The sequence below is a fragment of the Falco biarmicus genome, chromosome 8 (genome assembly GCF_023638135.1).
Source record: "Falco biarmicus isolate bFalBia1 chromosome 8, bFalBia1.pri, whole genome shotgun sequence".
NCBI classification, from domain to species: Eukaryota; Metazoa; Chordata; class Aves; order Falconiformes; family Falconidae; genus Falco; species Falco biarmicus.
In genome coordinates, this window is record NC_079295.1 from 24,390,308 (window position 1) to 24,412,770 (window position 22,463).

General features: G+C 39.8%; 1 protein-coding gene across 5 annotated transcripts in view; it reads left to right on the plus strand.

The window, feature by feature from the left end:
• The first annotated feature begins 15,494 nt into the window (after positions 1 to 15,494).
• Positions 15,495 to 22,463, plus strand: part of FIGN (fidgetin, microtubule severing factor) — a 106,583-nt gene continuing 99,614 nt past the window's right edge. For 3 of the 5 annotated variants that reach the window (XM_056349813.1, XM_056349811.1, XM_056349817.1), the window contains exons 1-2: positions 15,495 to 15,996; positions 16,838 to 17,007. Coding sequence is in view for 2 of the 5 variants with exons in the window: in XM_056349811.1 (XP_056205786.1) it covers positions 16,983 to 17,007 (25 nt within the window). In the remaining 3 variants the exon portion in view is untranslated. The remainder of the gene's footprint in view (positions 15,997 to 16,837; positions 17,008 to 22,463) is intronic. The other 2 variants (XM_056349815.1, XM_056349814.1) reach the window with 1 other exon arrangement.

The following is a 22,463-nucleotide window of genomic DNA, read 5'->3' on the forward strand; positions in this document are numbered from 1 at the left end:
TATGGCCATATGATGTTGTACATTATGTTACGTAGTTATAATCTTTGTCACGTAACCTGTATACCTGTTCTGGAGTGCTCGTTCATAAACAGTGACTTCACAGTACAATGATAGGGGTTTGGTCAATGTTGTGTGCACTGTTCTTAGGCTGAAAATAGGAAAGATGGTATAGCTAATAGCATCTGAGACCAACAATGTGAATAACTAAGGTATTTTGAAGTATGTGCAGAGCATAATTAATTCATCTTACACTTCTGGATAACAACTTTTTTCTGTGTCACAAAAACAAGTTACTTGCTTATAATGAGCAATTCAGAAGTTACTAAAATTTGTCTCACAAGCACATGTCTGATACCATAAAACTCAAAGTCAACACTGTGCAACTGAATCGGGCACCTTTACATCTCTTTTCTTGTTATGATTTCCTGAGGGATCATTTAGTAATAAAAAGACAACTAATATGTCAAACTAGACAGTAAATTGATTTGTCATGTCAAGCTCATTTAAACCAACTTTTATACTACAATATTAATGTAATTTTGTTCAGGTTTTTTACACCTGAATCATAATAATGCCATATTTACAGCGATATTGGCTAGCTGTGCATTAGCTTACATACTCATCAAAGTTGAAGTCCCTGCTCCATGGAATTCAACACAAGCAGAATCCAATCGTAAGAATTTGCTACAAACTTTTTCCAAAAAACACAGGACAAGAGTCTTTGCAAGGTCCATAGAAGTGGATACTTATGTAATGCAAACTGGTATCAAATAAGTTTTGTCAAGATACACCAGATTAGTTGATTCTGAAATCTGAGCATATAACTTGAGCAAGCATTAAATTTTCTGCATGTATGTATTTTCTCCCTCTGCCCACACACAAATTACTGGAAAAATTGTATGCATTATGTTTCAAAGTAAACCGTTGTATCTATTATATGATTTTATCCATAGTTGCATCCTAATACGAATAACTATTTTGATTTCATACCCCCAGGCAAATGCATTTAACTGCAGTGCACTGGCTGAGAGCTCTGTTACACATTCTGTACTAGGATATAAGGTTTTTAAGAATATACAAAGTGCTCACTTGTGGATTCAATCATGGCAGTGTGCCTGGGAGCAGCATTGCAGCCTCTCTAGAGCAAACTTAAATGATTTAGTGTAAAATTTAGACTATAGCACAAATGAAAACTAGAAGAAAAATGTCAATAAAATTGCAAGGGAGAAGTAAAGACCCTTATAGCACTTTGAAACATTAGCAATCTTATTCAGAAGAAATTGCAGTATATGCACACTTCCGCAGCATGAAAGGTCATGAATCTGCCTTCCACACTCAGTTGAGCTATTATATTAAATAAGAAAATTCACGCTGGCTGCAGTCATACTTATGTACATCCCTGTATGCTTCCCCAAGGGAATACTGGAAGAGTGGATGGCTGCAATACATTCTCCCTCACCCATGTACCCTTGCTAATCACAGCCCTTATTTGCCAAGAAAACAAAGTTGTATTCTTCAGTAATATCAGAAGTATTTTGTGAATGTCAAAAGTAACGCCAAACTAAGCTGAACTGACAATTACATACTCCCTTCAACCAGGATGCAAATTCATATGCACTCATACCTGGATAGGTATCTAGGCCCTAATACTCAAACTCAATGCACGTACTAGTTCTCTGGCATGCCTATGCTGCTGCCCATCTGCCAGAGTGGCAATGTGCCACTCGCAAGGTAATAACACAATTTCAGCTGAAGATAGCTGCCAAGCACAAACAGGTTTGTAAGCTGGGCCTCCAAAACACAGCGCTGTGAAAGATCTTTTCTTGTAAGATCCTCTTAGGGAAACACCCACCATATTATGCCTATATGCAAATGTTTGAGTACTCGACGTCACATCTTTTGACATCAAGTATAGGATACACATGATGGAATGCTATTGTTATCCCCAAACATGCAACATTTGTTCTAGGCAGTTGGTGAGACTGAAAAGACAGCCATAGAATCTCAGCAGCAATTAAGATGGCATAATAATAATAATACAGAAATAATAACTAGTGGTAGTAGCATTACAACAACTGCATTGCCAGTAGCTCTTGAATACAAAGTTACGTTGCATGCCAAGGAGTTAAAAAAGCCTACATGTTTATTACCCGTTTTCAGCTGATCTTGAATCTATTGAATTTTGACTGTAATGAATCTTAAATGGTAATAAGGAAAAATTTGGTCATTTCTGGCCAAACTTACCGACTGGCTGAGATTGGAAGGCACCTGTGGAAATTATCTAGTCCATCCTCTTTGCTCAAAGGACAGTTAGCTAGAGCCAGTTGCTAAGGGCCATATAAAGCTGGGGTTTGAGTTTCTCCAAGTGTGGAGACTCTATAGTCTCTCTGTACAATCTGCTTCAATGTTTGACTGCCCTCACAGTAAAAAAGGGAGGGGTTATCTTTAAATTAAATTTCCTGTATTTCAGTTTGTGCCCATTGCCTCATGTCCTTCCACCAAATACCACTGGCTCCATCTTCTTTTTGCTCCCCCTGAAAGTATTTATACAGATGGATAAGACCCACCCTAAGCATTCTCTTCTTCAGGCTGAACACCTCCCCAGCTCTTTCAGCCTCTTGTCATATAAAAGATGCTCCAGTGCCTTACTCACCTTCTTGGCCATTTGCTGTACTTGCTTCAGTACGTCCATAGCTTTCTTGTACTGGGAAGGCCAGGAAGTGACCCGGCACACCAGATGTTTCTCAGCAGGGCTAACCAGAAGTGAAAGAACACCTCTCTCACCGTGCTGGTAACACTGTTCCTAACACAGCCTGGGATACTGTTAGTGTTCTTTACCATGAGGGCACATTACTGGCTCATGTTTGACTTGTTGTCCAATAGGACTCCCCAAATCATTTTCTGCAGAACTGCTTTCCACCTGGTTGGTCCTTAGTGTGTACCAGTCCACGGAATTATACCTCCCCAGATGCAGGACTTTGCATTTCCCTTTGTTGAACTTCACTGTGTTCCTGTTGGTCCATTTCTCCAGCCAGCTGAGTTCCTTCTGAATGGCAATCTGGTGTATCAGCAATTCCTCCCAGTTTTTATCCTCTGCAAACTTGCTGAGGGTACACGATGTTCCATCGTCCTAAAGTCAAGATAAACAATAGGTATCGCTCCTCCATCATCCACTGAGCTAGTCATTTCATCGTAGAGCTACCAAATTTGTCAGGCACAATATCCCTTTTGCAAATAAATTCAGTTTACTCCAAATCACCTTGTTCTTAATGTGTCTGGAGATGGTTTCTGGATACAATCTGTTTACTCTGAAGCACCTTCTTGTTCTTAATGTGTCTGGAAATGGTTTATGGGATTATTTGCTCCATCATTTTCTCAGGAACAGAGGTGAGGCTGACTGCCTGTTGTTCCCCAAATCCTCCTTCTTGAAGATATGTGACATTTGCTTTCTTCTAATCCTTAGGAACCTCCCTTGATCACCATAACCTTTCTAAGATAATTGAGAGTGGCCTCACAATGACATCAGCTGGCTCCTTCAGCACACGGGGGGCGGGGGCATTTCATCAGGTCCTATGGACTTATGTATGTCCAGTTTGATTAAATGTCCCCTAACATGATCCTCTGCTATACGTGGTAAATCTTCATTTCTCCAGATTTTCCCACTGGTTCCAGTCTTACCTGGGTGAAGCATATTTGTCTGGGTTGCATCAGAGACCGCCATTCCTGGGTTGGAGCTTGCAGAGCACAGTTCAACTTACTGGAAATATGATGAGTAAAATAATTTCATAGTTCAAAAATACTATCAAGGCCAAGATTATGAGAGAGAGATCACTCACCTCCAGTTTTAGGGTCTACTCAGAATTTATTTAAAAATACAATCCAGCAGGTACCTTTTAAAGCATGTTACATTGAAGTATTTGCTATTTTAGATTGCAGAATTTACTATAAATGTTGGCAAGATAATATCAAATATTTTTAATACTATAAATATAAATACTATAAATATAAATATATCAAAAGTTATGGAAATGAAAGTGAGTGGCTTACCTATTATAGAACTAGCTAGAACTAGCTAGTTATCTAGCTAGCTGATTTTTAGATATAGTCACACACTTAGCCCCTTCTTGCACTTGCTCCTGTGGTGAATTGTGCCTCCCCTAAAGTTCAAGCTTACTAGTAAAAAATAGGGGGGGGGAAGAGAAGCTGAAACCAGATTCTTTCTAATGCTGAATGTGTAATAACTGCTGAAGACAATGAGAAGTAAGGAGTTCCATTTTTTCAGGATCAAGTCTTGTGTACCACAATGTGATCTTTATCAATCATCCTTCTCGCTCATGGTTGTAATATTCTTTTATCCTATATAAGCTCCAGACTTTCAAAACAAATTCAGAGAGGTACAGGAGGCTTTGATGAGCTATGTAATTGGTCAAAAGATGAGAGAATGAACATTTTTGTCTACTTATTTGGGATCTACCCCAGTAGTTTCAAGTTTGTGAATGTTATCCCTTCAATTAGCCTTCCCCAAAGCTAGTTTTTGCAAGCTGATGCAGGACTTAAAAATTTCTATTTTACTTAAGTGAAAATTAAAGACAGATATGTATTTAAACGTTGCTATCCATGGAACATGAAAAGGTGTTATAAATTTGTATTAGTGTATGTGTCTCCCTCACTAAAATTTAAGCCAAAAACCATTTAGTAACATTGCATCCTTGACTTTTTTCTTCATGAAGACATTTTATATTTTGAGAGAAGACACAGGATATGCATATCTTCCTTGCATAACCTTTAATGAGGTTTTTAACCAGCAGGGTTCTTTCAGATACGGGCAAGCAAAAGCAGAATTCCAGACTTTTCTACAGTTTTGGTCAAGAAAACATCATTGTTTGTTCGTGGCTCCATCACAGAAAAATTGGAACCCCCCCTACATAGTTTAAGGAAAAAAATAATATCTGGGAAGATGGAAAATGTTACACTGGCCCGAATTAAGGGCTGAGCAGGGCTTGGAGGCAGAAGCCACTCACTATATGCAATAACTGGCTCTCCAGAGCTGGAGAAGGCAAGACCTCTACATTCTTTGTGGTGAACTGGATATAGACACTTGATCCAGTAATTCTAAAAGGAGGCTGTTTCTGATAGGGGCAACTTTGGATTATTGCAAAACCAGTGGGGGAAAAAAAATAATTCACACAAGAAGTACAGAAAAAATGGTTTCTGTATGTAAAATGTTATGAAATGCCAAGATTTTATTGAGTATTAATTTTATTTAAATGAAGGAGAGAAAATAGATTTGAAGTAAATGATACCCAAAGGATGGGTTTTGTCCAAGTTCTTGGATCTTCAGACCTGGTCTAACCCAGATGATATCACATATTCCTTTGTCTTACATGGGAAAAAAGGTGTTATTTGTATATTCTGTAACCTATCTAGAAGGAAAATTAGAAATAGAATTGTGAGAATTCTGATTAATTCAAACTGCCATCTCAAATCATTAAACAGTGGATAGTTTGGCAATGGTCCAAAAAAAGGAATTCTGCAAAGTTCTTACTAGCACTTAAAATGGAAGAAAAGCATTAAGAGAGAGAAGAAATTAGTCTGGGATAAAAGGAAGGGGGGCTGGGGGTGGGGCGCGGAATGATGGAAAGGTTAAAAGAAAGGGAAAAATGTGATGGAAAATTATTTTGTTTAAAAGCTGGCATTTGGTATTTTCAAAGGGCAAAATGTATTTTTTGTTTTATGACAAATGAATGTAAAAATGTGCATGCCTTGTGGCCTAGAGGACAAAACAGTAGGATCAATGTTCTTTTTGTACTCTATGAAGCTTGAGATTAAAGTCCCCACTGATAAACTGAACATTCTTTAAAAGTGACCAGAAGCAAACAGTGTCTGTTTGCTGCTACTTTATTAGAAAGATACCACTGAGAATAGCTAAGAATACTATTTGATCTTAAACAGGTTGACCAAATTATTGCAGTTGGCTCCAGTACATGAGATGCTTTCTGCAAATTATTGTTTCTGGTTATAAACCTTTATAATATCTCAGAATGAATTATGTATGTATTTCATGTTTTCTTTTCTTTTATCAGCCTTGATGTTCTCATTTCAAGTTTCACCCTAGCCTCCTAATAATGCAATATTGAGGCCATTCAGACACTAATTATGCCTCCATGGCTTTCTTGAAATGACTAAATCAGCATCAGTTCTATAATTATCATTAGCAAGTTTGTATCTGTGCCTCACACCACATGAAAAGCACAACTTTAAATGATTTATGAATATATGCATCTATAACATCAAATGTACACTTTCTAATAGTATACATATAAAAGGCATAGAGACACCAGACATATGCACACCTGTATATATGTTCTTATATATACATATGTTATGTTCACTGAACTCTGCTGTGTATTTTACACAAACACAGCCTCATTGTATGAAAGCTAACGCAATATTGTTCTCTTAATAGGGAGACGTAGGTATGAGATAGTCTCCAAACATGTATATCTAAGCATCCTGACCATTTCAATAGTACAAAATATAAGCAAGTGTTCATCAAGACTAACTTTCAGACTTGATGATTTCCTAATTTTCTTTATCTTTATATAAAAGCCTAGCAAGAATGACTGACAGGACAGAAAGAAGTACATAAATGCAATTCCTCTATATTTTTATTGTTTCTCCCTTTGAATTATTGATGTTGCCAGCAGTCATTTGTCAAGAAAACAAATCAAGATACATATACTATAGTATTGTGCTTCTGCATGTTTGTAAACTGTTTGCTCTGCATAACGCTTATATTTCAAGCAAAAGCAAAAAAAGTAGAATGTAAAATAAATAATTTTCCTAATTTTTTAATAGTAAAGACATAAAGAATAATGAACGTTCAACATAAAAATAGTACAGAAAGAGAGCTTGTAGACCTCTTTGAGTCAATTATACCCTACAGAACGATCTGCACACTTGGGAGCTGAGAAACATAAGTAGACATATGCAACACAGCATCTTGTGAGGTGGTACAGTACTCACAGCCCAGTTTGGTCTCTGATAACAACCAATTTCTGAATTCCTCTCCTCCCTCCTCTCCTCCCTCCTAATACAGATTCTTTGTTTTGTATGAAAAGTTGTGCTGATCACTGGTATTTTATGACCTACATTATTACCCTCTGGGTAGCAGAATGATAGTGCCAAACTAATTATTGCATTGTCTAATTTTAAATCCAGGTCTAGCGAGATTAACAACTTGCACATTAATTCTGAGCATCAACAGTGCACCTAACATAATACAGTTTTAAATGAAAGAAGCCTGCTCTAAAACTTTTATATACTTTCATCTGGATCATCAGCTACAGTAAATTACTATAGCTCCATTGACTTCAATGGAATTATGCCAATTTTCCCAACTGGATGATTTGGCCTTTTTTTTTTTTTTTTTTTAATTTAGGAAATGTTTCTGGTTTGAGCCACGTGAATGTCAGAGGGGAAAACATAAGATCTCATCTATGTAAGCCCAGAACATGTCTGTTACACTCAGCGGATTAATTCCAGATTTTCATCCCTGTCAATGAGATCAAAATTGGCTTGGAATGTGCTTTGGGTTCCTTGACATCCCCCTCCCCCAGCACAAACACTCTCAGTATAGAGATTTTCCAGTTCTTTCTAATTAAAATAATAAAAAGAAAGACAGAGAAAGAAGGACATTCACAGTCATGGAAAGTGTGAAAACTACTCTGTAGATAGGTAGAAAACCAGACTTGGCAGTGTGTCCTTACTTGCTGTTTCACCCTGTTAATTTTTGTGAAGAAACTTATGTGTTGGAAAAACATAGAAGCTCCCTATATCTGAATACTGTCAACAGTCAGGCAAATTTAGATCTAAAATGTAGCTTTTGATCCTAAAAATATATTTATTTCATGTTATTGAAGAGTGAAACAGGCCCTGGAGATGTGCTGAACTATGTCCATTTAGCCAGAAAATTAAATAATTGTGTAGCACAGTGAGTATAAAGTTTCATTTTAGATTGAAAAGCTGTGACTGAACTGAAAAGATTCTTAGACTATTTTTCTGTCATTTCAGTTGCTTGGAAAAAAGAAATGTCATCAGCAATCCCCCTTCCCACCTCTTCAGCATAATAACTGGCAGAAAACATTTAATAAAAACATTTAATTCAGAGTATTAGATCTCCAGAATCAGAATCCTAGATACCCAAGGTTGTGGTACTAATGGTATCCTCTGTGTGGCTCCTGAAGGGCTATGTTGACCCCCATGATAATACCGTACAGTACTTTGACTCATGTTTAATTCTGATTAAGTTGTGCAATTGTATCAATTTAAGGTCAAGGTCTTGAATAAATTCTTTTGTGAGAACTATTAGCAGGTCTTTTAAAATTAAAAAGACCCATGTGTCTAATGGTCTTATGAGAATAGAATTACAAACGATGATCTTTAAAATAAATTGTAATTTTATGGATACTTATTAAGAGAATTTATTGTATTGGTAATTTGCTATATTGTAAGTACTGCTGCCAGTTTTGTGACTTGTAACAGAAGAAAAGAATGCAGCAGCTACTTACTACTGTAGTTTTATCCTTGCCTTTGGTACTGTTGATTTGAAGGGGGGAGAAGGTTTCTACAGAATATTTAAGGTTTGTGATCTCTTACTGTGCAGTAAGGATGACCTGCAAGTTGTCATGCTCTGGCCCTGATCCAGCAAAGCACTTAAGTGTGTGCTTAACTTTGAGCAGTCAGCTTCCATTTACTGTAATGTGATTACTCATGTGCACAAAATTAAGCACATGCTTAAGTGCTTTGTTGATTGCAGCCAATGCTGTGCATTTAGCAAATTTGAGCTTTCTAAGGAAGTTAGAAGAAGAAAATAAAAGTTAGCAAGATTTAGTTATTACATTACAGGCAGTGGGGAAGGATGCCCTCATCAATAGCATCAAACCCAACTGTATTAATTTACTAACTTCTTTGTCTTCTAAGTGAGACACTATATTTCTTACAATAGAAGAATGTCGTATGTAGAATAGCTGTGTTGCTCAGATGATCTGAATAGAGATGTTTGAATAGTTTTCTTTTTCTTCTTCAAAAATGTATGGTATACTTTTCTGGTGTTGGAGCTTTTGCATGTTGGAAAGGTATTTTATTTTGAGTATTTAAGTCTCATAAACATGACATTCTTAAAGATCAGCCCCTAGCAAGAATAGTTTAAAATGTCTCACTTGTTTGAAAAACTTTAGAGCTGACTGTACAGATAGATTGATAATGTTGTTTCATGACTTAAATACACCCGTCTCAACACTAAAGACAATGTATAAACCAATAAGAACCATAAACATTGTCTTAATTTTACTACAAAAAGAATTTTATTCTGTGCTTAGAGCAAGATATTTGTCTAAGAGTAAAGGAACTTTTACTCATCAAAAGAGAAAAAGTGGGTAAAAGCCTGTTCCTAAAGCAACAGTAAATAAAGCCCTGTGGATATTTTATTAGATGTGCAGATCCTATAGCATGTAATCTGTTAAGTAAACTTTTTTCTGTGCGTAGGTGCAATTTTGAGCAATTCCCGTGTTCTGCTAAATGTTTTTCTTTCCTTTGATTCCAAAGTTTATTCCATTCATTTGTAGGGTAAATGAGAGATATTATAATGTGCATTTGGAGATGAGATAATAAATGTTTCTGAGAAAAGCATATAAAGTGCTTAGAAAAAGCACTTGGAGGACAAAATTACAATTTTGTAAGCATACCATTGTTTAATTTTCACCACTCCTTTTCCTACAAAAAGTGATAATTTCTTTCTAGGTACCAACTAAATTAAGTCATTAATTATTAAGCATTAAGTAAAATACATTTTTGTTATTGGTAATCATTAATTGTAGGCTCTTACAGTGGGATACTTAGAGTCAAGGTTTCATTGCAAGAACCTTTTTCCAGTTGCTTGTAACTTTGTCAAACATAAACCACTGGGCAGCAATTTTCATGCCAAATGTCTGCCTTGGGCTATTTTTTCAAAACTTTCAGCAAATATGGTCAGCTGTTTCTCAGAATGCACTGAGGGAAAATCTATTTTGCTCATGTTAGGAAATTTTTGAAATATTTTGTTGTCTACTTGCTTGTAGTGGGACTCAGCTTAGGAAGGGATATTCCTCTTTCACCAGCCTATGAAGGTCTTCCTCAGTCTGGAGAAATCTGATCTTCTGTAAAATTGTTTGCATATTTCATTTACCAGCTTCTTCAAAGATTCTGTCTGCAGTGGATGTATTCTTTCCTGGGGCTTGCAGATCTGAGCAGGACTTGCTCTCAGATTTCTCTTTTCAATTGCCAGTGGTGTTAAATACAAAGAGAATAAAGGTGTCTATCAGATGTTCTTGGCCTTCTTCCTGCAAATCGCCAGACAACATGGAATAAGAAGCAGCTTGACTGGAATTCAGAAAAGGGAGACCATCAAGGAAGGGGATAAAAAACCAAAGGAAAATGTGTTCGGGCACTGGAAAAATGCACAAGTCAAAGGTCAAAAGACGCGATGATGGTTGAGGACAAGGACTTATGAATGAGACTGGCACTAGACAGGGGGGCAAATGGGAAGGATTGTGATTGAGGCCTGGAATCAGGGAAGGAATGAGAAAGGTGCTAGCACCAAGGCAAAGATAGTACTTGTAAGGGAAAGAAGGAGTTAGAGACAGAAAAAAAGAAATGTGTTTGTCATTCCTGTGCCTTAGTATTCCGTTGTCACTGTCACATGTCTCTGAATCCTACTGGCCTCATGTGGGCACCTCATCCTCCTCTAATTCAAATGAGGAGAGGTAATTTTAAGTGAGGAGAACAAGTTATTATTGTGTTTGTTAAGGTAAATGACAGGGATTAGTGCGTTTCTTATCCAGTTAATGAACAACACAGTGAAAAATAAAAGAAGATGGAGAACAAAACCCCTAAAACCATTCAACTCCTTCCTACAGTTCCCCAAGAGGGACTTTATGTATTAAAGTTTGCTTTTAAAAAAATGGACAAATTGTATTAAAAATGCATTTGCTACCAAAGTAAAAATATTAAGCACTCAAAATTCAAGAAACACCAGAAGGCATAGGTCTCGTCAGATGTTTATGTGACAACCAACTATATATTGTTCTGTTATACAGGGCACTTGCTAAATGAATATTTTTGTTGGATATTGTGAACAATTTCTCCTTTAGGACTAAAATGGAAAATGGAAATTACTTCAGAGACCAATAGTTTTTTGATGCCAAAAGCATCAAATATTCAGCGAGACTGTAGAGAATGACCAATAAAGGGTTTGGGCTAGAAATCTCACTGAAATCAAGGTGATCCTTTCCCCATTCCACAGAAGCAGGCACAAACAGACAAGACAACAAAAATATCGGAAACGCTCTTTAGAAAACCCCAGAATCTAACCCAAAGTGGTTACAAGTTGTAAAAGTTACCAGTTTTTACATCAGCCCAGCAAAGATGCAAAAAGTGCCCCTACACATAGATGTAGTCTGTATATAAAGTTTTTCTTTCTGACACAGGCAGGAATTACATTAAATATGACCTTTAGTCAAGTGATGTTTTGTGATACTAGGTACTGCCCAGCACCTAAGCCATCATTCTGTGTGCTAAACAAGGCCAGGAAGACATTATGTATTTCTGGTTTAGTCTCTGACCTAGGGCTTGGACCTGTTTGAAGCTTCAGTCCAACTGTGCAGAACAGTGGTGCAGCTAAAAGGGAGGATTTCATCCCTTCCAGTCTCCTGGGAAGAACATGGAAGCAACAAGTAATATTAATACTTGGAATGCATTTCCCTCTCTGTGCTTGACCATTGCCCCACTGTTTGCTATGGGGCTTGTTTAGAGCATTCATTCAACTCAGTGTTGGTTGCCTGTATGCAAGAAAGAGACAATTACTTCTGATCTGTATTTATCAATACTTTAAGGACCACAGAGGTGTCGTTGCCTCTTGGAGTCTCAGCTCAGGCAAGCCAAAGCAGTCACTGCACTCATGCTGACACACAGAAAGGTGGTCCTGAAAGGTAGTAAGTGAACCTTAGCTACAGAGACTGAGGTTTCTGTGACTAAGCACTCCAGTGAGAGAGAGAAGGGGTAGCATTTCCCACCCGATAAGGGAGGCCCATGATGGTCTGTCCTGCCACACACATTCTGGAAATGTCCCAGCATGTGGCATCTGGAGCCACCTCAGCTGCTCGATGGGGATCCAGGTGGTATGAATATCTGATTTGAGTTGCCAGAGCTCTTAAACAGGTTGTGCTCCTAACAAAGGAAGAAAGTAGTCTGTGTATTCACCAATGATCACAACTCCAAAAAAAAGGCACTTGAAGGCCGTTTATTGCAGCACATCGTAGCAGACGACTATAGCGGCAGTTGCCACATGTGAGGTCTGAGAGTTGGAGACTGAAGGGATTCCCCAGCACAGAGGGAGGAAGGCAGGCAGGAGGCCCTGCCCTGGAGGTCTGTACTGCCAGCACACAAGGGGAGCACAGACGCTGCCAAACTGTCAGCATCAAAAGAACTCTGGCATTGTCTGCCACTTTGAAAACTTGCTCCCATTTACAAATGAAATCCGTGTAATTAATGTAAAGGCACTAAAGGCTATTTCACAGACCACCGTTGTTTTTATTATAGCTTTTAAAAACCTTTACTAGATATACTAAGTGGTAACTGCAAAGTCCACATGCATCACATGAGCATCCCTGGGAGAACGGTTGCAGTAGCATAGTTAGATGTTCTTGTTCTTTGTTTTCTGGGATTTTTGTTTCTTTTGTTTTGTTTTCACAATTCAAATGGTTTAAATGTTACTAATCTAGATTTGCTGAAAAGCTCTGTGAACTTTCACGGAGCCTGGTCTGAGTTTGGAGTTTGTAACAAAACCTGAAACCAGGCGGGTTTCATGTGGTTTTGAATTTCATTGTGAACGTTTCACCTAGATGTTGAAATAGGCTCAAAGTAACATTCCCATTTTGAAAGTCTGTGAGAATTTCCCATTCAAAAGGATCAGGACTGTTTGGTGGCATTTTAAACAAAGAGTGGAATTCATCCCTGTACAGATGAGCTGAACAAGGCCTTCACTTCAGCCTAATTCAAACCTCAAAATAAGGACTTAATATGGTACATAAGCCTTATGCTGACCTGCACAGAGGTGAATGTCGACCCATACAAACATACACTGCATATCTACTGTTTCAAGTCAGGCTATTTTAATGTGGCATGAGAAGCCTGAAGGGAAGAAAAATACAGGAATATAAAATGAAAATACTGAGGTTAATACAATACTAAGACTGATAAATATATTCTTCACTGGTCAAAAAATTTCAAAAGCTCTGGTGCTCGTCTAATAATGCCTTATGATAGTTGCCATTGTTTTCCTGCATCTACAAGTCATGGAGCTCTGTAGTTGTGTAAGAAACTCATCTTTCGCTTGAGAGAAAAAGTGCATAGTGCCACGGGAGAAGGAATCCAGATGTATGAAAAAGCAAAGACAAAAAGAGTCATTTTTGTGTTTAATGATATGATTTTTAGACCAAGCTCGTGACCTTGAGACCTTGACTTCTTATTTGCAGTGCTTGGTGCTGGCAACACTAGCAGAGGCAATATGCTGTGCTGCAGATTTCAGCATCGGAGATTACTAAGTGTAATATGTATAGTTTGGTCAAATTAGTGAACAACATAAGCTACTGACATGCTGCCTGCATTTGGAACAGTCGCCTGCCTGCATTAATGCCAAAGCTGCCACTTAATATCCAGTAGCTCTTGTAGAAAGGACAACGGGTGGCTATCTGCACAGGTAATGGGCTGATCCAGGCATCGGGCCCATTGCTTATAGTCAGCCAGTGCTGAGGGCAGGGAAAAGGTGACTTCTATAGACTTCTGTTGCAAGTTCTAACATCCAGTTAAACTGTGTCTACATGTATGTTTCGTTTTCATTGGGACATGACGGGAAGCACAAGAAGTTTCGCTCTAGAACCAACTTCCTTGCTTCAAAACACCTTGTTATTCCACTAGCAGTGCTCTCCTTACGTAGCAGCACCGGCGTTAGCACTAGCGTTACCCCTAGATGCCCAAGCAAGCTAGGAACACCTTCCGTATCCTTAACAAGCCAAAGTTTGTCTAGCCATTTTGCTCTGTCCTTTTATTTCCAGTCTCTCTAGGCACAGCTTTGTCGCCCAGGGGGCTCAGGCCTCCCAAAAGAGTCTTCAGCTGGTGAAAATAGTTTTGGGTTGACCGAATCACTTCATGGACCACATCAATCCGACAGGCCTTGCTCTCCTCTCTTTTCCATTACCTGGTAAGATAGGGACTGGCTGACAGCTCACAGTAGCTTCTGCTGGCAGCTACTTGTGAGTTTTATTTCCGCCTACTGTATTACTGAAAAGGAAAACAGCCAGGAAAACAGCCCATTCCTGCTCCCTCCAGATGCTAACCCCCTGGCACTGGTCTCCTCTGCCTCCTCCAGAGCCCATAGTCCCACTGCATCTTCCTGTTTTCCTAGAAAAATGTAATCCATCTCTTCCGCATCCAGGATGGACAAACAGCCCTTCCAAGCTGGTCTTAACTCCTCAGCAGGGCTGGGAAGGGGGGAAGCTAAACCGCTCCAGGAGGGACCCCGAGGCAGAGCTCGAGCAGCATCTGGACAGCGTGGCTTCTTCCCCCCTAGAAGAAATGGTAAAGATGCTCTGATCGCCTCATCAGGTGTAAAACCAGGAACGCAAGTCCGTCCCGTGGGAAGCCCTGGCTCCCCTCTCCGCAGCTGCGGTAGCGGGAAGGCAGGCGCGGGCGTGCGGAGGGAGCAGGGTGCCCGTGAGACCGGCACGGCGGGTCGGCCACGCTGGAGAAAGACCTGTTTGCGAGAGGCAGCATTACCGGTGTACAAGAGGGAGGGCCCAATTTGTGCTGTGTGGCCACTTTATGCCTTCCCTGCCAGCGTAAAGAGGCTGTAAAGGCCGTCTAACGGCCCCCCGGGGAATCCCTCTTATGCAAGGGGAGTCCCCGGCAGCTGTGGGCCGGGGTAGCTGGCTCCCTGCCATCCCCCGCCGAGCCGGGGCTGGGGAAGTGCGGGCAGAGGGAGGTGTGGCTGCCGGGGCCCCTCAGCCATTGCCGGCTACCGGGAATGCCTCGCCGCGGCTGCTAGCAGCCAGGCTCCGGCGGGCAGCGGCCGGCGCTCCCCGGGAGCCAGCGCCGGCGCGGGGCACGTCTGCGGGGCGCTGGCCGCCACCCGGGCCGGGACGAGCCCGCCGCGCGCGGGGCACTTCCACTCCGGCCATTTTCCTCAGGCGGCGGCGGCCAGTGAGCCCCAGCACCGGCCGCCCGGAGACGCGGCGCGGAAGCCGGCCGGCGAGGGAAGCCGCGCAGGCCGCCGCCGGCCGAGCCGGGACGCTCCCCGGCCCCAGGCGGGGAAGAGCGGGGCGGCCGCGGCGGAGCGGAGAGGGGGTCGGCCGCGGCCGGGGGAACCTTCGCGTCGGCTCCCTGCCCCGCGGGTGCGGGCCGCCGCTAGGCCCCGGCCCTCCCCCGCCGCCCCGCGCCGCGGAGCGCCGCCGCGCCCGGGAGGGAGCCCGGCCGCCGCCGCCGCCGAGGGGGCCCGTGCCCCGTCCCGCCGCCCCGGGGAGCGGGAGCGGGGCCGCGGCGCGAGCGCCCCGCTGCCCCCCGCGGGAAGCGGCGGCCCCGGCGCGCAGTGCCGCGGAGCGCCCCCGCCCCCCGCGCCGCTCCCCCTTTGAAAACTGATCTTTGGCTCTTCGCGTGAAAGTGATTTGAATTTGGCTCGGCGGCGCTCTGCGCAGGCGTCCAGCTGCTGGCATGCTGGCTCCTTGCAAAGCAGCTGTTTTGGGTTTGAAATTCCAACATGGCAGAGGCTGCAGTCAGTCTTCCCTTCAAAAACTTGGAATGATTTCAAATCATAGGCACCTTCACTTAACCCGAGCCCCCATTCATCAGCAAACACAGCGGATCGATGCTACTCTAACCTATCGGGTTGTTGTACCAAATCTCCAGGTAAGAGGATCTTTCTCGCGCCCCCCCCCCTCCCCCCCCCCCCCCCCCCCCCCCCCCAGTCTTTCTACCATCGTCTGAAATTTTATTTAATCTTAAAGCTCTGCGAAAGAGCCGCGTGGGGGGTTTTGGTGGGTTTTTTTGTTTTGTTTTTTGTTGGTTTGTTTTTTTTTTTAATCGCCTGCTCGTGCCCTAAATATTTTGCCTAATTTGCAGTCGTTTTCTGATACTAAACACTCCGCTCTGCTTTCCTAATCGTAGTCTGGAAAGTACAGATATACAATCGCAGTGCATGGTTTTTCTTCCTTGATCGTTGCCAACAATAGTAGGCAGATTAAGAGTTCGCGATTGCAAGCTCCCTCCCCACCTCCTCCTCCTCCTAATTGGATTTATTTTTAAGTTGCATTGAAAACAATAAACTGCAGGTAACGCGGGGCTGGACTTTGAGGCAACTAACTTCTGAGCAAATAAGTGCAAATAATCTCACAAAACAAAAGTTAGGTTAAAATTGCTGTGGCTTGACTGGGGGGGGGGGGAGGCACGGATATGTCAGAGGAGCTGTTGCAGTGAAATGTAAGCACATCATCTTGGAGGGGGTACAGCGTGGTGGGCGTATTGTTGGCTCGGAAGGGAGAGAAAGATGTATAATTTAATGGTATATACAATCCACTGATCCTATTACTATCCTCCCTGGAGCTCTTGTTAGTTTCAATGGGAGTGAGTGAAATTGACATGGACTTGCATTCCTGGTCATGTGCTTTTTTTCCCCCCTTTCTTTCTTCTCTTGTGATCTGAGATCCCCTTTTTGTTGATGTTGCTTTCCCACTTAATTATATGCATGTAGGTTAAATGAATACCTGACGAAAGGGCCCACGTTTCAAGGCAGTGACATTTGATAGCTGAGAGGAAAAGTGGCTTTAATGAAAAGCAACCTTTGGAATTCCTGCTTGTGAAAAATCCAATTCAGCTTTTTGTGCTGCCAGCAAGAAATGATCAGTAGCACCAGTGTTTATGGTATGTCCGTTTTGGGATCTACTTCCTTTGCATCTAAATAGCAAAGACAAATTTAAATAGCATGATAACGCACTGAGGACTCTGCATGCAAATATTTTGTAATAAATAGCTAATGTTTAATAGTATATTTTCACTTGTGTATATATATAGAAGCATTTTTTTCTCTTGCTATCATTTGTTTATAATTTCTGCTTCGATTGTAGCATTAGTTTTGTCCGTTGTATTGATCTCAGTTGTAAAATCTAAAGTTGCATGTTACTAGCAGTGCACTATATACACCACTGAACTCCAGTGGTGTGTAATTTAGAAAAACTCAGTGGCCGGAGAAGGCAAAAATGTGTAGCAATGAATATATACACCTATACGTCTACATACTCGTGCATACATGCCTAAAATGCTTCTTTTCCTTGTGCAAACTAATAGTTTTTTAGTATATATTTGAACTCCAGCTGCTTTTCCCTCTCTTACTTTCAGCATAATCATCTGCTAGAGGTTTTAACTGATGTGGGGTGAGGGAATGTTTTGCATGTAAACAAACAAAATTACTGTTGTGGCCGAATGTTTAATATTGTATAATAAGTGCATTTTATGCTCAGTTTACAAGTGTCTGGTTCCCACTGCTCTGTTCTCAATGTGTAACAGAATGAAATAATCAGGTGTTGAAACTGGCTTCATTTTAACGGTCACTCTCCAGCCCCCCACGCTGCCCTCTCCTCCAAAAAAGTCAGATAAAATGGAGCATGGGGAATTTCAGTAGATCTCCTTCTGGTGCAGTAGATACACCTCTAGGTATGCAATTAAGGTTAAGGAACTAACAACAGAAGTGACTATTAGTCTGTTTTCTGCAACCAAAAAGAGGGTACGTTCACTTTTAATTGCATTTGGTAGCAACAAATAAGGATGGAGAGAGACCCTAGGAGAGAGAGTGTGTGTGCGTGCGCGTGTGTGTGTGTTTGGGATAAGGGGGAGGTCTGGCGTGTGTGGCTGATGATCTCTCGTAATAACATATCTGAATGCAAGAAAGAAATTGAGAGAGCAGTTGCACAACGTACACTCCTATTTTGGTGCTGTAGGTGACTATATTGCTAAACATATCCTGGGTGCTATATGATGCGAGTGATCTGATTGCGTTTTGCATGTAGAACTTGTTGACTTTGAAGCGATCAATAAGGCGACTGTTTATTTTAGATGCACATAATTTGCCCTGAGAAATGTTTTAAGGAGGAGAGCGAGCAAGAGCAGAACATTTTTTTTCTTTTTTTTCTCCTTTTTTTTTTTTTTTTTTTTTTTTTCTAGAGCTGTTGGAGCAAATGTGATTGCCAGATGGGAGATTTCCCTCTGTGATGTTAAAGCTGTAATATATATTCAGAGCAGATTGGACTGCTGCTTGTGATGAAGAGGATATTACATTTATAAATTTTAAATTGGGAATCGGACAGTATGCTGAGAGCTGAAATTGGATGGTGTGGACAGTTTGGACTGTTAAATGCTATTCCCAGATAATAATAATAATCATAGTAGCAGTAATATATATATGTATAATCAACATGATACTATTAGGCAGCTATATACATTCTATGGCACTTAAGTATATATTTCCAAATATGATTTCTCCTCACTTCCCCCCTTTCCTAAAATGTTAGGGATAGGATGTGGTTGGGAAGGGAGTTTAAAAGCCCACTGTTAGGAGAAATCAAACATAATCAGGTTCCTGTTTGAGGAAAAGTTTTGCTACAATTCTTGTTGCGGATGCACCTCTTTCTGAGTTTTTGTTTTGCCCATGTATGTGGCCTGACAGTGCCACAATCCTGAAAGGCTGGAAAGTGGGAACTAGTCACACTCCAGCAGCTCTGCTGTTGCAAATTAAAAGTGTGTTGTGGTCAGGAAATGAAAGCTACAATGTCTCTTTTGAACAAGTCGTTTATCAAGAGAAACATCTATCAAGCAGTGACTTGTCACATTGATCCTCTAAAAGTTAGGTCCGAAGTGGAAGCTGCTTTGATGTTTTTGATCCCAAATTTATAAAATTGAAAAAGCTGGAGAGAGTAGGACTGATTTGCACTTAGAAATGACTCTGCGCTGGGTGTGACAAAATCATCAAGTATCTGTGATACAGAGCTGGTAAACCAAGGAGGTATCAGATCTTCTGCCTAATTTTTATTTTCACGTTGAAACTTTAGCTTTGCCACACAGGCATCTCTTTTCATACTTTTAAAGATCCTCTCAGGATGCCCATGCTTTATTTCATCAGGGATATTTTCTTGCTTAGGAATACAGCTGTTGCTTCCAAATTGAACGTTTTTCCCTTGGTTTTGTGATAGTATTTATAGAGTTCAGTTTGAGAGGGCAAATTCAGGGGTTTTTTTTGCTCTTGTCTTCAGTCATGTTTCTTCTCTATTTGTGATCTGTTTCCACCTCTCCTCCCTGTGAAGCAAAGTTTTGTTTTGGTTTTTTTTTTACTGCCAAAGTAATGTTTATTGCAAGTAAGGTACATTTGAAGGTATCTGTTTGCACAGCTTAAAACATGAGTTAAGAGTCCTGTTAAGTGTGTCTTCCCCTTCTCATCCTCTTTTTGATTCCATTTTTGGCATATGAACCACACTTTCATTCTCAACAGGAGCAGTGTATTTCAAATTGAATATCAAGTCGAAATCTCAAGTAAAAAAAAAACACAATAAAAACCAAAACAAACAAAATACCAAAACAAAGTCTAAATTGATCTTTTATCTCTACTTATTTTCAAACATTTCAATTGTTCAGCAACTTTTAAGAATAGTTTTTCATTTTGCATGAAGTTTCTGTTTGGATTATCAAAGAATCCCTTTGACAGAAGAGGGTTTCGGTGTTTGTTGGGTTTTTGTTTTGTTTTCTATTCGGCTAAGGTATGAGCTAAATCATCCTTAAAGCAGGATGCTTTGACTTCTTCAGTGTCATAAATGAGACTAATATGCTTATGAATACTTGATAGGGACCCATTTGCAAATAGGCAGCAACAGCAGCGTGGTGGGAGTTTTGGTGAGTGTTATACTTGCTAATTAATCATGTTTGAAATGAAGCAATCATAGCATGGTAATAAAGGCTCATTGTTGTTTGATGTTTGTAACAGGATGTGACTCCTACACAAATCTGGTGGGTTTGGGGTTTTTGTTGCTATTTCCCCCCCTTCATAATAAGATACCTTCACTACTCAATCAAATTGTTTTCATTTATTGCAACATCTGTGGAAGCATAGGGAGTTTTGCTTCTCTTTCTAGCAGGTTTTAGAAACATGAAGATTGTATTGTTATTGTTATTTTCATTATACAGTTCATGGGGAAAAAAATATAGTCTTATGTCATTATATAGTCTTATGTCATTAGATGTTCTTTAAGACTTTCTTGTTAAAGCCCAAAATTATTCAGGGTTTGTTTTTTTTTCCCTTGGTATAAAAAGCCTACTACTCTTTTTTTGTTATAATTAATAAAATGGCGCTTCATGAACTTTTGTGCTCTATTTGCTTATGCATATGTAGTAAGGGTTAGCAACTAAAAATATATTCCAGAATACTTTGCATACTAGTCCTTTAAGAATTAAACTGTAAAACACTTGGAAGGTGTTTTTGTTTCCTTGTTTTGGTTTTTAATATGGATCTGATCAGATATGGCATCTTTAGGCTTTATTGTTCACCTTTCAATTAATAACTACTGTATACAATGGAGAGAGATGTGATAATCTCTTTCAGACTGCAAAGCTTTAGTTTCAAAATTTAATTAAGGCTATTTTATGCTGCATGAACAAGGTTTGAAATCTGCTTTTGTGTAGATGCTCTCCTTCTTTTTAAAAATATAATTCCTAGAGGAAAATTAGTCTGAAGGTTTCTGTCAATACGTTTCTTCAATGAATGCATACAAGAAACATTGAATATAATGACTGATCTTCCTGTAGTCTTAATCATCAATTAATAGGCTTATCTGCTTGTTAGGAGTGGGTTTAATGGTACGGAATCAGCGTGAGATCTGTGTACATGAAACATTTGTATGTTGTTTATAACAGACTGAGTTTTGATCTAGCATTCCTAGATCTAATAATAGAAATATTTGGCTCTTTGCCCTCAATCAATATATCCCTTAATAGAACAAACTTTGCATAATACTTTCATAAAGTGCCAGATGTATTGATACTGAGTTGATAAATTTAATTACTGGGGTTTTACATTGATTCATTGATCTTATGATTGGAGGAAATTGTTCTGCAGACATTTCTGAAGTATTGAGGAATATTGTATATCAATAAAGCTTGACTAATTGATCAATCGGCACTTTTTTCTCCTCCTGAGTCATTGATAAGAAAAGGCATAAAAATAACTGTAAAAAGAATTTTGGATAAACTAATTAGAAATTCTTGTGTGTTGTTAACAGAGCAGATGAGAAGCAAAGGTCTATGCAGGTGGGAAAAACATCAACTTTGAAGTGGAATTGTGCATATTGGGCTCAATCCTTAGCTGGTGTAAAATAGTTTAGCTGTAAAGAGCTACAGTAATTTGCAGGTCCCAGGTTTTGGGTTTTTTCCTTCTTTTTGGTGTCTTTTTTCTCTTTCTTTTTTCCCTTTTTTTTTTTAGTACCATTCTTTGGCTTATTGGAAGCTGTTTTAAATCAGATATTATGGCTACCAAAATATATGGAATTTTAGATAAGTATCTGATCCAAAATGAATAGTATAGCTATAAAATTCATTTGAAGAGCTGTAAATTCAGGATTGCATATCCCTGATATTGTTGCAGAGTATTAAACTCTTGCTGCTAGAGATGCTATCCTCTAAGTGAAAACTTATCTTTCTTATGGGAAAGATCGCTTCAAGGAACTCTAGGCTGGGAAAAGGCATGGAGGATTTTTTTTTGTTGCTAAAATAATAATAAAACAATTTCCAATACATAGAATTAGTTATAGAAATATTTTCCAGGTGAAAAACCTTACTGGAATACTTGGCTTTATTTCTGTGAGGCATGTGACCTTTTCACCCTATGTCAATGATATTTTTATAGAGCGTGTGAGAAATGTGAGCATAAAGAAAATTCCGTAAGATTTTTTTTTTAAATAGAAAAGAAAAATCTCTGAATCTCAAAACAACATATACATCTCCCTTAGTAAAACTGTATTCCTTTAAAGTATGATAGCTAATACAGAAGAATAGAGAAAATCCACTTGCAATATGTTACCATAGGTTCGACAAATACAATCTTATCCTTCAAGGAGCAAGGAGTCCTAGACTGTAATGGAGGTCAAAGGAATTCTAAGGCTTTCAGTCTTTTAATAACTGTACCTGCCACCCCCCTGATCTGCATGTTAAAGAGAATGCATGTATATGTATTATGTTTCTTAGAAGATAATTTGTATTTGCAGCAACCTACTAAATACAAGTGGACTTTACTACTACTGCTTCTAAATACCTGTTGATGTTGGCCTTGCTGTGTGTCTAGT